Source organism: Gavialis gangeticus, unplaced genomic scaffold (genome assembly GCF_001723915.1).
Source record: "Gavialis gangeticus isolate Ggan-Ray unplaced genomic scaffold, GavGan_comp1, whole genome shotgun sequence".
In the NCBI taxonomy this organism is placed as follows: Eukaryota; Metazoa; Chordata; order Crocodylia; family Gavialidae; genus Gavialis; species Gavialis gangeticus.
In genome coordinates this window covers 80909538-80923875 of record NW_017729029.1, presented here as the reverse complement: position 1 = coordinate 80923875, position 14338 = coordinate 80909538, and the positions used below count along the sequence as shown (strand labels likewise).

Sequence of the window (14338 nt, the reverse complement as noted above, 5' to 3'; positions counted from 1 at the left end):
ACTCTAAGGTGGAGATCGTTCGGACCAGCTGATTTGAATACATCCAGTCCTTCCAAAAGTTCCCTAACTAGTTGCTCACTAACCCTTGGCCTAGTTGCACCTCTCCTGGGGTCTAAGGGGGGCCCAGAGGGGGGTGGCTGTTCTGGTCCCTGCTCAGGAAAATGGAGGCAAAGAAATCATTAAATATATTGGCTTTGTCGTCTGGTGTGACAATCAAATTTCCTAGCGTGTCTTGCAGGGGCCCCACATTACCCGGAACTTTCTTTTTGCCCCCTTTGTATTTAAAAAAGGACTTATTGTTGTCCTTGATCTGGGAAGCTAGTCCCAGTTCCATCTCCGCCTTGGCCTTCCTGACTGCCCCCCTGCATCCCCAAGCAACCACAGTATAATCCTCCCTGGTGATGGCCCTTCTTATCTTTTATACCTGCTAGCCTCCTATACAACTATTCTTACACCACTCCCTAGGTCCTGTTACTCTTCTCCACATCCATCAGGCTTCTGATATTCTAGTCACAAAAAACACTTGATGTAGAACTGAAACATAATATTTCTTGGGAAGACCTTTGAGAAAATTATCCAGGAGGACATCTGCAAGGACTCAGCAGGGGAGATAATGCTCAGGGGCAACCAACATGGGTTCATTGAAGGTAGGTCCTGCTACATGAACCTGGTTTCTTTTTATGATCAGGTTACAAAGTCCCTGGATGAGGGTACCGGGGTGGTGGTCATCTTCCTGGACTTTAAGAAGGCCTTTGACATGGTTTCCCACCACATTCTCTTAAAAAAACTTGACGACTATGGCATTGATGCCTACACAGTCAGATGGGTGGCAAATTGGCTAGATGGTCACACCCAGAGAGTGAGGTGGACGGGCCGTTTTCAACCTGGAGGGATGTGGGCAGTGGAGTCCCCCAGGGCTTGGTCCTGGGGCCTGTACTGTTCAACATCTTTATCAGCGATCTGGATGTGGGGGTGGAATGCACACTGTCCAAATTCGCTGACAACACCAAGTTGTGGGATGAGGTAGGCATGCTGGAGGAGAGGGACAGAATCCAGTTAGATCTAGACAAATTACAGAGGTGGGCGGATGAGACTAGGATGGAATTCAACACAGACAAGTGCAAGGTGCTGCATCCAGGGAGAAGGAACCAGCAACACACCTATAGGCTTGGGAACACCCCTGTTGTCAAAACAGTGGCAGAAAGGGATCTTGGACTCATTGCTGACTCCAGGATGAACATGAGCCGCCAATGCGAGGAAGCAGTCAGTAAGGCTAACCTCACCTTGTCATGCATCTACAGATGCATCACAAGCAGGTCTAGGGAGGTGATCCTTCCCCTCTATGCAGCATTGGTAAGGCTACAGTTAGAGTACTGCATCCAGTTCTGGGCACCGCACTTCGAGAGGGATGTGGCTAGCACTGAGAGGGTCCAGAGGAGGGCCACTCTCATGGTCAAGGGGCAGCAGGGCAGGCCCGACAAAGAGAGGCTAAAGGGCCTGAACCTATTCAGCCTCCATAAGAGAAGGCTGAGCAGGGATCTGGTGGCTGTTTACAAACTCACCAGGGGGGACCAGCGGGAATTGGGGGAGGCTCTGTTCCCCTGGGCACCACCTGGGGTTACTAGGAATAATGGCCACAAATTGTTAGAGAGAAGGTTCAGGCTGGACATAAGGAGACATTACTTTACAGGAAGGGCTGCCAGCCTCTGGAATGGACTCCTTAGGGAGGTGGTGCTCTCTCCTACCTTGGGGGTCTTCAAGAGGAGGCTGGACAGATACTTGACTGGGATGATATGATCCTGGCACCCATTCCTGCCTGGGAGAGGGGGTCAGACCTGATGATCTGTTTAGGTCCCTTCCAGTCCTAAGTACTACGATACTATGTTTTCAGTTAATAGATAACAATTTAAAATATTTTATATTGCCATTTTATCCTCATCAACTTAATTCATAAAGGCTCAAGTCTTGACTAAATAGTTCACTAGTCCTGCCTTTGTGGTATTTTGATTTCACAAAGCAGATCTAGACGCACACAAATTTTAATCTCTTCAAAGGGTTTTAGAATTGGTGGGGAGAGAGGGTTAGAAGGTGTGGTTGTTTTTTTTAAGTCTCTCTGTGCAGATGCACTTGATCCACATTTTCTGAATGAATTCTAGCTGGATAAGTAAGACTTATCCAGAGCATTTGAAAGGATGGCATTTATTTTTTTCTTTACTTACCTTAGAGCAACAATATATAAGGGCCAGAGTCAGCCACCTGCTTGGACTATAGTAGCAAATTTAACTGTGCAGAGGCTACTCCTGTTTACAACTAAACAATAGATACAGAGCAATACTAAAAGCCTAGTTTTTTAGTTCTAGAGATACACCAGACATTGAAGTACCATTTGAAGAAAAAGTTTTCTGTTAGCTATCAGCTATTGAAATAGGCCAGTGTCCTTTGTAAGCAGCAATGAACCTTTAGGGTCAAAGTTGTTTCTCTCTCTGTCTCTCTCTCTCTCTGATGCACGCACATGCACATGTGCCCACATGCATACTCTGACATTCTTGATGTAGGAAGGATGGTCCCTGGTTACCAAAATTTGCAGTTCTACTAGCAGTCATAGTGGTACTATATATACAAGGGTTAAATGGACTCAAGCCTTTTCCCTGTCAGAGTTACCTGACAAATTGGAAGGTAGGCAGAGGTGTTTCACTGGTGCCAGCATGGATAGAGTTGTACCATTTTGGAGAGAGTCTATATTAAGACTAAGGTTGTATTTTCAAAGGAACCTAGGAGTCAAACCATTAGACTTCAGAAGCTGACCAACAAATCTCCTTTGAAAATGCTACTCTTATGCATTTTTGACTTCCAAATCCAAATTGGTATAGCTTCAAATAGCACATTGCAGAATAATAGGAATATTGGATCTGAAAAATCCTAATTTAGACAAGGTCAAGGACTTTGGTCTGCTTCAACAGAAGGCAATAGAAATCTCCCATTTTCTGTAACAGAAGTAAAACATGCGTCCATAACTCTATTTAAAACCAGTGGAAACAGTATGGGGCTCATTCTTTGCTTTTTTATGATCCATCTTTTTTTAATAGGACTGGTGTTTCTTTACTAAATATCTGGATATGATACTCATTTGAAGAACACCCAATTCCACTCCAATTTGGAATCACCACCAGACAGATATGGAGCCCTCCCCACTATCCTCCCAAATGGCTGTGAAAACATGTAATAGAGGTAATTTCCAGGCATGGGGCTAGTGAGCAGGAATCCTGGCATATTTCTGAGCTTCCAGTCTCTGGAGATTCTCAAGGACAATAAGTGCACAGGGCAGTGCTCATTTCCTGTCTGCCCTGCATTACCCCTCCCCCATGGGGGAGGGAGAAGTGGGGAGTGGAGTACTGTGGGAAGCTGCCTGTAACTCTGTGTTCATTCTGCTGAAAGGTGCAGATGTTTTAGGAAGCACTTAATGAAGTGCTCCATAATGTTCCCATTTTTTCCAAGGGTCATTTCTGAAGCAGTTTGGCCATTTTTTAAGTCATTGCTAGGGCGTGAACATCTGTACCCTTGCTTTTTGTAGAGCTTCAGAGGCATTTCAAAGGTCCCTTCCACTAACACCTCAACCCCCCACTACTTACCTGGCAGAAGCTGGGCCCAGGTCCCTGCAGCTTGCACCGCCACCTGCCCCACGTGGGCAGGCAGCATGCTTCAGGACTAGGGAAAGGGCCAACCACAGAGATGCTCTGGCAGGCTACCAGAGCGTCTCTGTGGAGGACTGAGCCTCCGGTTGCCTGACCCGTTTTTTCCCCCCCGGGGTATTGTTTGACCTTCCAGGGGTCTAATTTTGCTCCCCTGCTGCAAATTTGCAGTGCGGGGAACATTTTTTTTTGTTCCCACATGTGCCTCTTGCAGTCTCAGAAGGGTTTGAGGTGCTGGAAGAGGCACGTGTGGGCTCATCTGGATGTACCCAATGGTAGCAGCTGAGAGCTCAGATTCACAGTTGCACCCACCATATCTATCTGTATAAATGATCACATGATTAGCTCCCAAATCATTTGTTCAATGTCTCTGTATAAACCAAATGTTTCATTCAGTGCATTGTTATAAAATAATTAAAAGGAGTTATTTTTATAATAACAACAAACATGTTAATGAACAATGAAGTTTAATGTATGTGAAATTCTCTAATCAATTTTTAAACTTCTAGAATGTAGGTAACTGACTATGTACCCACCTCTTGAATGTCTACATCTTTAATTGAGGTATCTTATCTAAAAATATCAACTTTTTATATTCATCTGATTATGGACCAAAGAAAGGTAGCTGAAAAAAATGTGAAAGTAACTTCAATATTTGCACATTTGTACTGTTAAAGATAAAAACGTAGTACGTATCTTTACCAGATCTCTTCAGTTCATTGCCCTTTAAAAATGTTATTCAAGATATTTTTAGGTGCTAACTCCATTTGGTAATGACACTTATCTTGCTCTCATCCAGATGCCAACTCATTTATTAGCATTTAATAAACTTATTTCAAGATTTTAAGTATTCTCAAAATCACTTAAGACACCCGATTTGGGCCTTTACAGACATCTGAAATGAAAAGTGTGACTTTGAGTCTCAGTTTGTATCACCTGCAATTTCACCAGCTCTTTGAGATCAAAGGTACAGTACTCAGACTTTAAAGCTTGTTACCTTAAAACTTACATGACAGCCGCTTCTTGTAGGTGAGCTTTAAAACCAAGTTCCTGAAGAGATTATGACATGAGGGGTTGGGGAGGGGGCAGGGGAGAAGTATTAGCCCAGATATTCTGATCATGTTCACTTTTTCCTGCATTTATAAATTCACCCTACAAGTTTAAATACCCATCTTATTTTCTTTCTGTACTTGGCTGTGTTGTTTTTGGCCTTTCCATGTGCTCAGGAACTGGCTGGAATTGTATGGTGGGTACAAACATGAACATTGCCACCACCAAGGGTTTCAAACATGTTGCAGGGAGATACAATCATCCTGCTCTTTTCACAACACTAAATAGGATGAATGCAATTAGATGGGGGAGAGAGATTACAAAGGGTGGGTCTCAGTGGAGAAGGTTAGAAATGACCCTTATAAAAGAGTCAGTAAGCCTAGGTACAGACATGCAAAAAGCCAGAGGTGGAATCAACCTAAATTATGAGATCTTCCATAATCAGTGTAGTTTAGGTCAGATTTTCACACCCTCCCTCCCCCCAGTCTTGGTCCTTTTCATTTGGTAAATGGAATATAGCAGTATTGAAAGAAAAAATTTCCTGGGGGAATTTCCCTGGCTTAAGCACCACAGTGAAGCAAAACCCCTTTCACAAGCTGCAGTGATAGAGGAATCATTCAGTTGTGATTTGGACTGGTGGGAGGAAGGGTTGCGGCAAGCTCCACTGAGGATTTTCCAGGCAGTGCTGGGGGCTGTAGGCAGATCCAGAATTTAAAAAAGGGGTATGGGAGCAGTAACCAGCAGGGGTGGTTGCAGCCCCCTGCTCCCAGCCTTCATTTCATCCCAATCCCACTGGAGCAGGCAGACTGTGCCATGAGACCAGAAGCCAGGGAGTTTTTTCCAAGTGCCCAAAGCAGGTAAGAATCCATCCCCTTACCTCTGTCCTCAGTGGGACTTCCCCTCCTTCCTATACCCCACTCCCTGCCCCCTGCTGCTACTGTCCCTGGCTGACTCAGAGGTTGGGGGGAGCTTCAGATTCCCCTCTACTGAAATGCGTGGACCATCCTACTTCTGTCCCAGCTGTTCCTGCCCCGTTCTAGTCCGGGCTATGCAGGGGCTGTGTGGGGAGCTGGGGTTGGTTAGGGACAGCATCAGTAGTGGTATCAGAAAGGTTCCCCCACCCTGAGCCTGCTTTCTGGGCTGGTGAGTACACTTTGGGGGAGTGGCAGAGAGCAGCCTCCTGCTGCTGTTGTCCCAGCCTGAGACTGGCTCCCATGCAGCCTGGCTTGAACATGGGGCAGGAGCAACTCTGGAGCATCCCTTACACAAGGGTCAGCCTGTGGCAGCAGCAGTGGGTGGGGAGGGGAGTATAGGAGGGGATGTGCTGCTGAACATAGTGGGGAAGGGAAAGGGAAGGGAGAAGGGAGAGGGAAGGGGATTTTTTACCTGGTACAGGGCCTTAAAAAAAGTTCCTGGCTTCTGCTCCCATGGTGTCATCTGAAAGGGGAGTGTGACTGTGCCACTGCCCCACCACTGGATCCACCCCAGCTGGGGGCTAGAATGCAGCCTGGAGGATCTCCTATAATTTAAACCATCCAAGGCTATGTATGCTGTGCTGGCAACCCTTCAAGTACTCAGATCTGTCAAGGTTTGGGAAAGTGAAAAGGTGGCTTAACACCCCCACTTAGAAGAAAACTCTGTTAGACAAAACCATATGTCTAGTTTTAGATAGTCTTATTATTTTATTCATACATGAAATATCTTTGAAGTGCTTTCTGTGCCGTGTCAAAAATTAGACTGCTGACTCTTTAGGGTAAAATGGTCTCTGTTTCCCACAGTTTCCATCACTATCAATATATTTTATCAGCAGGGGGTTTTCAACTCTGTTGTAACACAGATAATTAGTAATCCTAGCATGAGTCAATAGGATTATGCCAATAGTTTTTGGAGAGTTTTGAAATGAAAAAGTGTTATATGGATTTATAACTGTTTTGCTGAGTATGAGTAACAGTACTGAGGGCCAAGTTCAAAATGATGGCTAGGGGTCCCTTTTTCAGTCTGTGTCTCCAGGCACTTTGCCCATTGTAGATAATGAGAAATGATAACAGAGGTTAACATTGCCATGTGAGAACTAAATGTAACTAACTGTACAGCAATGAATAATTTACTGAAGGTTGTGAAGGAACCTCTTTTTTCATAACTTCTTTCTTTTTAATACATGATTGAAAAGTGTGTTTTTTTAGATAAGAAAATATTATAGAATCCTGTTTTGAATTGCTTTTACTAATTAAAATGTTTTCAGTATTTGTATTGTTTTAACAGATACACAGTAATAAAATCAAATGAGGATGCCATTCTAAATTACTTGCATTAAATTGTGCTTTGTTATGGATTCCAAACAATTTATAAATAGCTTTAAGTAAAAAGAACCCATATTTTTTGCATAGTCAACATTCAGGTGTCAGACACATGACAAATAAGTAGTGTCCTTAAATGCAGTTACTGTTAGAGAACACCATAACTAAAGAGTTTCTATCTGAGGTAAGCTGATACAAGGGTGTTTCATGATCAAACACTTACATTTCTGAGTCAGCATTAAACAGTTATTAAAATAAATACCTTTCTTCCTGCACAGGATTGACATCTTCAAATATGTGATCTACGGTATAGCAGCTGCATTCTTTGTATATGGAATTTTGCTGATGGTGGAGGGATTCTTTACGACTGGTGCCATCAAGGATCTCTATGGGGATTTCAAAATCACCACCTGCGGCAGATGTGTCAGTGCCTGGGTATGTTAATATGACAATCTTAATTACCAGTGTTAATTTCAATTGCATTAACATAGGTTAAGATATAATTAGAGAGGAAATGTGTGTTTCTGGGTTTCTTTTTATATTTTTCTGATATTCTAGCAGCCATAAAGGACAGTGGAAAGAAATGGAATAACAATAATGGTATTTGTATTAGGCCTTAGTCATGGTGCAATCTGAATAAAAAATAATTTTAGTAGCTAAATAGAGAGATTGTTGGTCTGAGTTGAACAGAAAAGCTTATAGTCCCAGCTTTGTTATGTTTCTGGAGGGTTGTCTCCATGTGTTTGTACAATGCCATCAGTAAAGCTGAGCAAGGAGTCTTGTCATAAATATTTTTAAAATTTTGGAAAAAGTTGCTGTTCAAGAAATTAGGCTAGGTAATTAGGCCAGTTGATGGGCCTAGACTGAAGTCTTTCATGGTTTTGTGATTAAAAATGTTAGAGACCTACTCCCACTTCAAAGTGGCCAATAGCCTGGTGGAAAGAGCAATCACTTTGGATGGGGGAGATGTGGATTCGTATCATCCTGCTCTGCTTGATTTGGATCTGAACCTTGAACCCAGGACTCTCTTATCAGAAAGGAGTGTGGGCCCAACCATGCTGTTGATGATTCTGAGATGGGGCTTTTCAATTTCTCCTGCTGGATGTATTCCACACTGTCCGAATCAGTTAATATTATTTATATATTCATATTTTCCCATGTCTCAGATAAGGGTCATGATCACCTGGGCATAGAATTCATCTCTCTCTCCCTCTCTCTCTCCTGTTGGAGCTGTTCATTTTTATATACACTATTAAACAGCCTTTGTGCCAGACAGAGTACAAGCTTCTAAGGGGATTCCCTGACCATCAGGATATTGGGTACTCTAGGATGTGCTGTAGACCTCTCTGTGTGCTTGCCTCTCTTTCATTTTGAGCAGAAATTCTTTAGTGGATCTGAGAGAACCTTGTCCCTGAAAATTTTTGAACTGTCATATTTTCAGAAGCAGTTTCAGTTTTTCAGTTAAATTGTTTTGCCAAAAAAAATCCAAGCAGTTCTAGACTTCAGGCTGTACTGCAACCTATTTAGTAAATACATGCTGTAACACTTAATGAGAGCTGCTTGAATAGGTCAGGCCCTGCCTAGTTCCTTTACTTATTAATTTAGAACCAAATTTTGGATTCTTTACTCATATTGGTGAACAGTTACTCAGTTCAAGACTAAGCCAAACACTGCCTGAGCACATCTATACGTGCAATTAAGCTGAAGCAATAAACTCCCGTGTGATAAGCCGGAGTTTACTGCTTCCCAGGTGCTGCGTTTACATGTGTGCCTGGAAGTGCAGCACACTGAGTTGGGTTGGAGCAGGCAGGCTGACTGCCCAGGTTGGGTTCCGGACCATCAGCCTGCCAACCTGGGGCTGCCCTGACCCAGCTCAACATGCTGCAGAGGGGCTGGCTGGGGCAGGAGGGTGCTTCCATGCAGGGCTAGCTGGCAGACAGCCCCTGAACTGAAGCACTCATGACCAAGCCAGCCACATCAGTGTCTACATCTACAGTACTTAGAAGTAAAAAACTTGTAAATACAAATACTATCTTGCTACATAGTTTATAGCACTGCCTAATAGCACTGCATGTGTAGATGTGAGATGTTTACTGCAGAGCTAGTTAGTCAATTCCCAGTAAACATCTCATGTAGATGCATGTCCTTTCTATATATAGCCATTTTGTCTGTTGGGGTTGACTGGCTGAACTCACACTTGGGCCATGAATAGACATGCCATCTGAAGTATTCCAGATGCCTCTGAAGTGCTGCCATGGTATGGGTGCAGAAATTCACCACTGAACTGCCTTAAAAATGGCCAAGTGCTTCAAAAATGACCCTGGGATAAAGAGGACATCCTAACATCTTCACATATCTTGCAACACAGAGCTCTGCTGTGACTCCCGGGGTAACATTCAGTGTTCTGCTTATTTCTTTGGCTGACCTCCCTGAGTTTAGTCTTTATTTCTTTGCCTCTTCTTTCTTTCTATGTTTGAACCTGCTTTGTTCCATCCAGTGTGTTGAGCTAGGGGCAGACATTACATACAAACTGGTATAAGTGATCAGAAACCAGTTTAAACCTGTAACAGAACAACAGTTCAGTACATATAGAGAGGTTTCAAAATGGCAGAAACTGGTTTAGGATAGACCTGAATGGATGTAGTATCAAAGTTAACTATTTAGGTTAAACCAGTCATTGAACTTCTGCCCATATCCCCTCCAGACACAAGTTAGGCTTCAGTTTCCTGGCATCCCAGGATGCATGGCAACCCCCCCCCCAACTGCCCCCTACCCAAAAGTCAGGCTTGGCTCCTCCCAAGCTTGGCTGCTCCTGTCAAGCTGGGTGGCCCTGCCCCTGGCTGTCCCAGAGCTGAAACAGTCTGCCCAGCCCCCCTGATGGTGACATGGGGGCAGAAGAGGGGGCAAATGCACCCTCACCCCAGCTCTCCCCACCCAGGGTCAGCATGGTGGGGAGGGGGGGCAGGGCTGTGGCATTTACAATTTGGCAGAGCTGCATGGGGGAAAACCTCCCACCTTGGTAGCTTCCCTCCCCCACCCCCCACCATTGTGCAGACCCTGGCTGGGAGGAGCCGGGGGGGGTGTTCTCCCTGCCCACCCTACCTGCAGCTTGGTGCTGGGGCTGATGAAGAGGCTGGGATGACGCATTTGCAGCCCAATGGAGCTGGAAGTTGTGCACAAAGCATCCCCAGCCTTCTGGCCCTGGCCAGCGGAGCTAGCCGCCAGTTTGGCCAACTGATGAATGAACGTGTATTCTGTTCATTAACAGTCCAAACTGCACAGCTTAAAGAAAGCTGTGCAGACTGAATCCATTGTGCCTCGGGCTTTTTGACTGTCTGTACTTAGCTTTTAAGATCAGCAAGGGTCTTGGACACAGAGGAGATCTTTGTTTTTTCTATGCCTAGTTTTATTTAGATTACCTTACAAATCTGAGAGCAAGGCAACCATACTCTCAATAATATACAGCTTAATAGCCCTTAAAATTACAGGCAATCTTGTTTACATATTTATTTTACTTCTCTTGTATGATTAGAAAAATCTTTAGGGATAAGAAATGTTTTTTATTTGAAAAGAAATATTTTCAAAGGAGACCATTCATTTCAGTCATCATTTTTCTTTTAATTCTTGCACTCCTTTACACAGTCACTCCACGTAGTAAACTCCCAGCACAGCATATAGAAAATTAGATATGTAATTCCTATTAAAATAATAAACTTTTACCCCATGGGTCTAGCCCAGATGGTACTTTTGCTACATGAATCTGATAGTAGAAATTATTATAATAGCACAGTTGCAAAAGTAATATTATAGTATTGAAGTGTATTAGCACAGAAAATTGACTGCGAGAAAACTTGCTTGTATGAAAATCTGGGATATTAATTTTTAAAATGTGTTCTTGTGATAAGTGTAGAGATTTTTGAGACAACTCCTATACATTACCTATGTATGCAATTACCTCTTCGGAATGGTGTAATATACATGACACAGAGTCTCTGCCATAGACAAAAAGTTAACTTCCAGCCTCACATTATTGAATTGCTCTTGTTGCTCTTTTTCATGTTAAATCTGTAATAATTTGCTTTCATTTCCTAAGTACAATCTTAGCTAGCCATCAATATTACTCTAGGTCAAAAAATCCTAATTGTTTCATAATTTTATGAAAATGGAATGTTATTCCTTTCCATAAGTAGAAATGTATTCTCGGTATGCCAAGGTCACAGAGTTTTCTTCTAAATGCTAATGAGGTTCCTTCTTCTACTGTCTCTGCTGAAAGAAATACAGAATCCCCCTGATACCCAATCTTCAGTTGGAGCTGTCGTTCTGACTTTGTATATACTATAACATGTTTTTTCCTTCTTTCTTTTTTCAAGTGTTGTGTGTTTCTACTTTTTCAAAGGATTTTGGATTATAATTTTGTTATTCTTTCACATACTTTTTACTGCACATAATACATTTTGAATGTCAGACTTTACAGATATATGTTTATTTCCTTTTTTTGTATTTGGCCATCTAGTTATGGACAATTTGTTATTATATCAGTAGCTTAGAACTTTGGTTATCTTCATGTGGTTTGTTTCAGTAAATTCTTTGTTTATTGCTTGGCTTGGTTATATTTTTACCTTGGGCACATATATTTAGAACAATTTCCAAGCAGATTTAATATTGTATTTTGTTACAATACATTTATAAAAATATTCAGCCAAAGAGATATTTCATTGTAAATGTATGCACTGGTAATTTCATTTTTCTGTTAAATACAATTTAGTATTAAATGTATGTAGAAAACAGAAGGGTATAAATGAGGATACTTTAACCCCTGATAAGCATGGGACATGTCTGCATGTGCACAGTTACTGCTCACTGCTCAGTAACCAAATTTACTGCTCAGTACGGGTATGTGTCTACTCTATACATGCATGTCTGTACTGTGCAGTAAATATGGTGACTTATGCCGACTTGAATGTAAATTTGATACCTGTGTTGTGAAGGTATAAAATTTATGGCCCATTACTTACTGCATAGTAACACACATGTAGACACCTTACTGCACAGTAATACTGTGTGTGTGGACTGACTTTGGAGTAACTTTAGTCCTAAATCAGTCCACACACAGCGTTAATGCACTTTAACATCTGCACATGTAGATGCTGGCCTATTCCTGCTTATTGTGCAGTAACTTACTACACAGTAAATTTAAGCCAGTATAAATGCACATGTGGACATGGTTACTGAGGTCTAATTTAGTGATGCTCCTCATACTATGAAAATATAACTTTACTAAGTTTTGTTCTTGGTCAATATTCACTAAGTCTTCAGAGGGCTTAAAATTCACAATGTCATTTTGTCCTAGAATTTCTCACAATTTCTCCTTCAATTTTAAATATTTAGAGAATTGAATGACAGGTGCATATACATGCAGTAATAACTGAAAAGAGAATTATATGCATGCTTTGTATATGTATTTACCAGTTTAAAATAAAAATATTATAAAATAAGGTGGATAAAATGTCAAATATAACATTCAGTAGCCTCTCTACAAACAAGACATCTCCATATATCACCCAATAGGAAATGCCTACCTAAAGAAATAGGCCTGACAGAATGCCTTGAAGATCAGAGAAACAAGGTTTTTGCTTTGCTTTGCTTTGCTTTGCTTTGCTTCGCTTCGTTTTGGGGGAAGAGGGGGTGGTTGGTAAGATCTTTTATTGAAACAACTGTATAGTTGTCAGAGTTGGACCCACGTTGGTGATTAAACAAACACTGGTTCTGGCAGGCCAACTCAGGGAAAAAACAAGCTAGATTAAGAACAGGAGCATGCAAACAATTTATCATGGAGTAGAAGTAAATGAAACTACCAATTGCTCTGTCATAGCTGCCCATGTGCATGCTATTTCCTCACAGTAAGTGGAAGCTAACCTATGGCAGCTTAGCCCAAAGTGAAAGAGTAAATTACTTCAGGTTAACGTATCCATTGAGAAGTGTAAGAATAGGTCATTGCCATGGAGCAGCCGACTTGTAGTAAATCTCCATTTTCCCATTACCCTGTGACAACTTGTTTATATGTACATAACCCAAGGCATCCAGGGCCCCTGTACACATGTTGGAGCTGTTATCTGATGCATGATAAAGCACCCCCGCTGCCATTTTGAAATGCAGGGATGCTGAATGCACGTGATGTGGAGGCTGCTGGAGCCTGCTAGTTAGTACACTCCAGCAGCTTCCACATCACATGCATTCAGCATCCCTGCGTTTCAAAATGGCAGCGGGGGTGCTTTAACTAAAGCTTATCAAATGAGTTTTAGTTAAATCTCCCCCACTGCCATTTTGAAGTGCGGGGCACTGAATACATGTGACATGCTCTGAGAGCTGCTCTACTTAAAGTACCCCCTGCCCCCAACCTGGAGCACGTGTATAGATGCCCCAAGGGTCAGACTTCTCAATTCCAAGGTATTTAGGTGCCCAAAATTTTGATTAAATTAATTATGGGATTAGATTACATTACATTACATTAATTATGGGATTTTCAGAATCACTTTGACATGTCCCATTGCAATCAATTGGAATTAAGTGCCTAGGCCCCAGGTATTTGTGAGTCGCATGATTATTGCAGAATCTAAACTTTTCCAAAAGTTTCTAGTCCTTGCAATTACACAAACAAACAAACAAACAAAAGCAAGAGCACAAAACCATGGATGGACATATGGATCAGTGCAGAAGTGTCTTCCTGAGCCTGCAGGTGTGACTAGTGCCATTCAGCATGCTGCTAGCAAGCCCTCTGTTCTGGATGGTAAAATTTACATCAGCACATGAAACAGGAAGAAAAGAAATTCAGTGGTTCAACCTGCTCACTTTTCCAAAGCAGATATGCCATAGTTCCTAGGCTAAGTACTAGGATCTTCATGATACCAACCCAGCACTCAAGACTGTGTACATTGTTGCTGCCCAAATGCTCCTAAGCAGACGGGGTTCTCTGCCACAACTTCTGAATCATAGAATCAATGAGTCGGAAGGGACCTAGACAAATCATCAAGTCCAACACCCCACCATGGGGAGGAAGGAGCACTGGGGGTGGGAGGGGTACAAGACGCCAGCCAGGTGCCTATCCAGTCTCCTCCTGAAGATTTCCAGGGAAGGTGAGAGCACCACCTCTCTGGGAAGCCTATTCCAGGCTCTGGCCACTCTTACAGTGAAGTAGTTCTTCCTAATATCTAACCTAAAGCTATCCTCCCTCAGCTTGTGGCCATTGTTCCTGGTGACTCCAAGGGGCGCCCTGGTGAACAGACTTTCCCCAAGTCCCTGCTG

General features: G+C 42.6%; 1 protein-coding gene across 5 annotated transcripts in view; it reads left to right on the top strand.

The window, feature by feature from the left end:
• Nucleotides 1-14338, top strand: part of GPM6A (glycoprotein M6A) — a 494838-nt gene that overhangs the window by 431419 nt on the left and 49081 nt on the right. For all 5 annotated transcript variants that reach the window (XM_019521801.1, XM_019521799.1, XM_019521798.1 and 2 more), the window contains one exon: nucleotides 7315-7471. In XM_019521801.1, the coding sequence (XP_019377346.1) occupies nucleotides 7315-7471 (157 nt within the window). The remainder of the gene's footprint in view (nucleotides 1-7314; nucleotides 7472-14338) is intronic.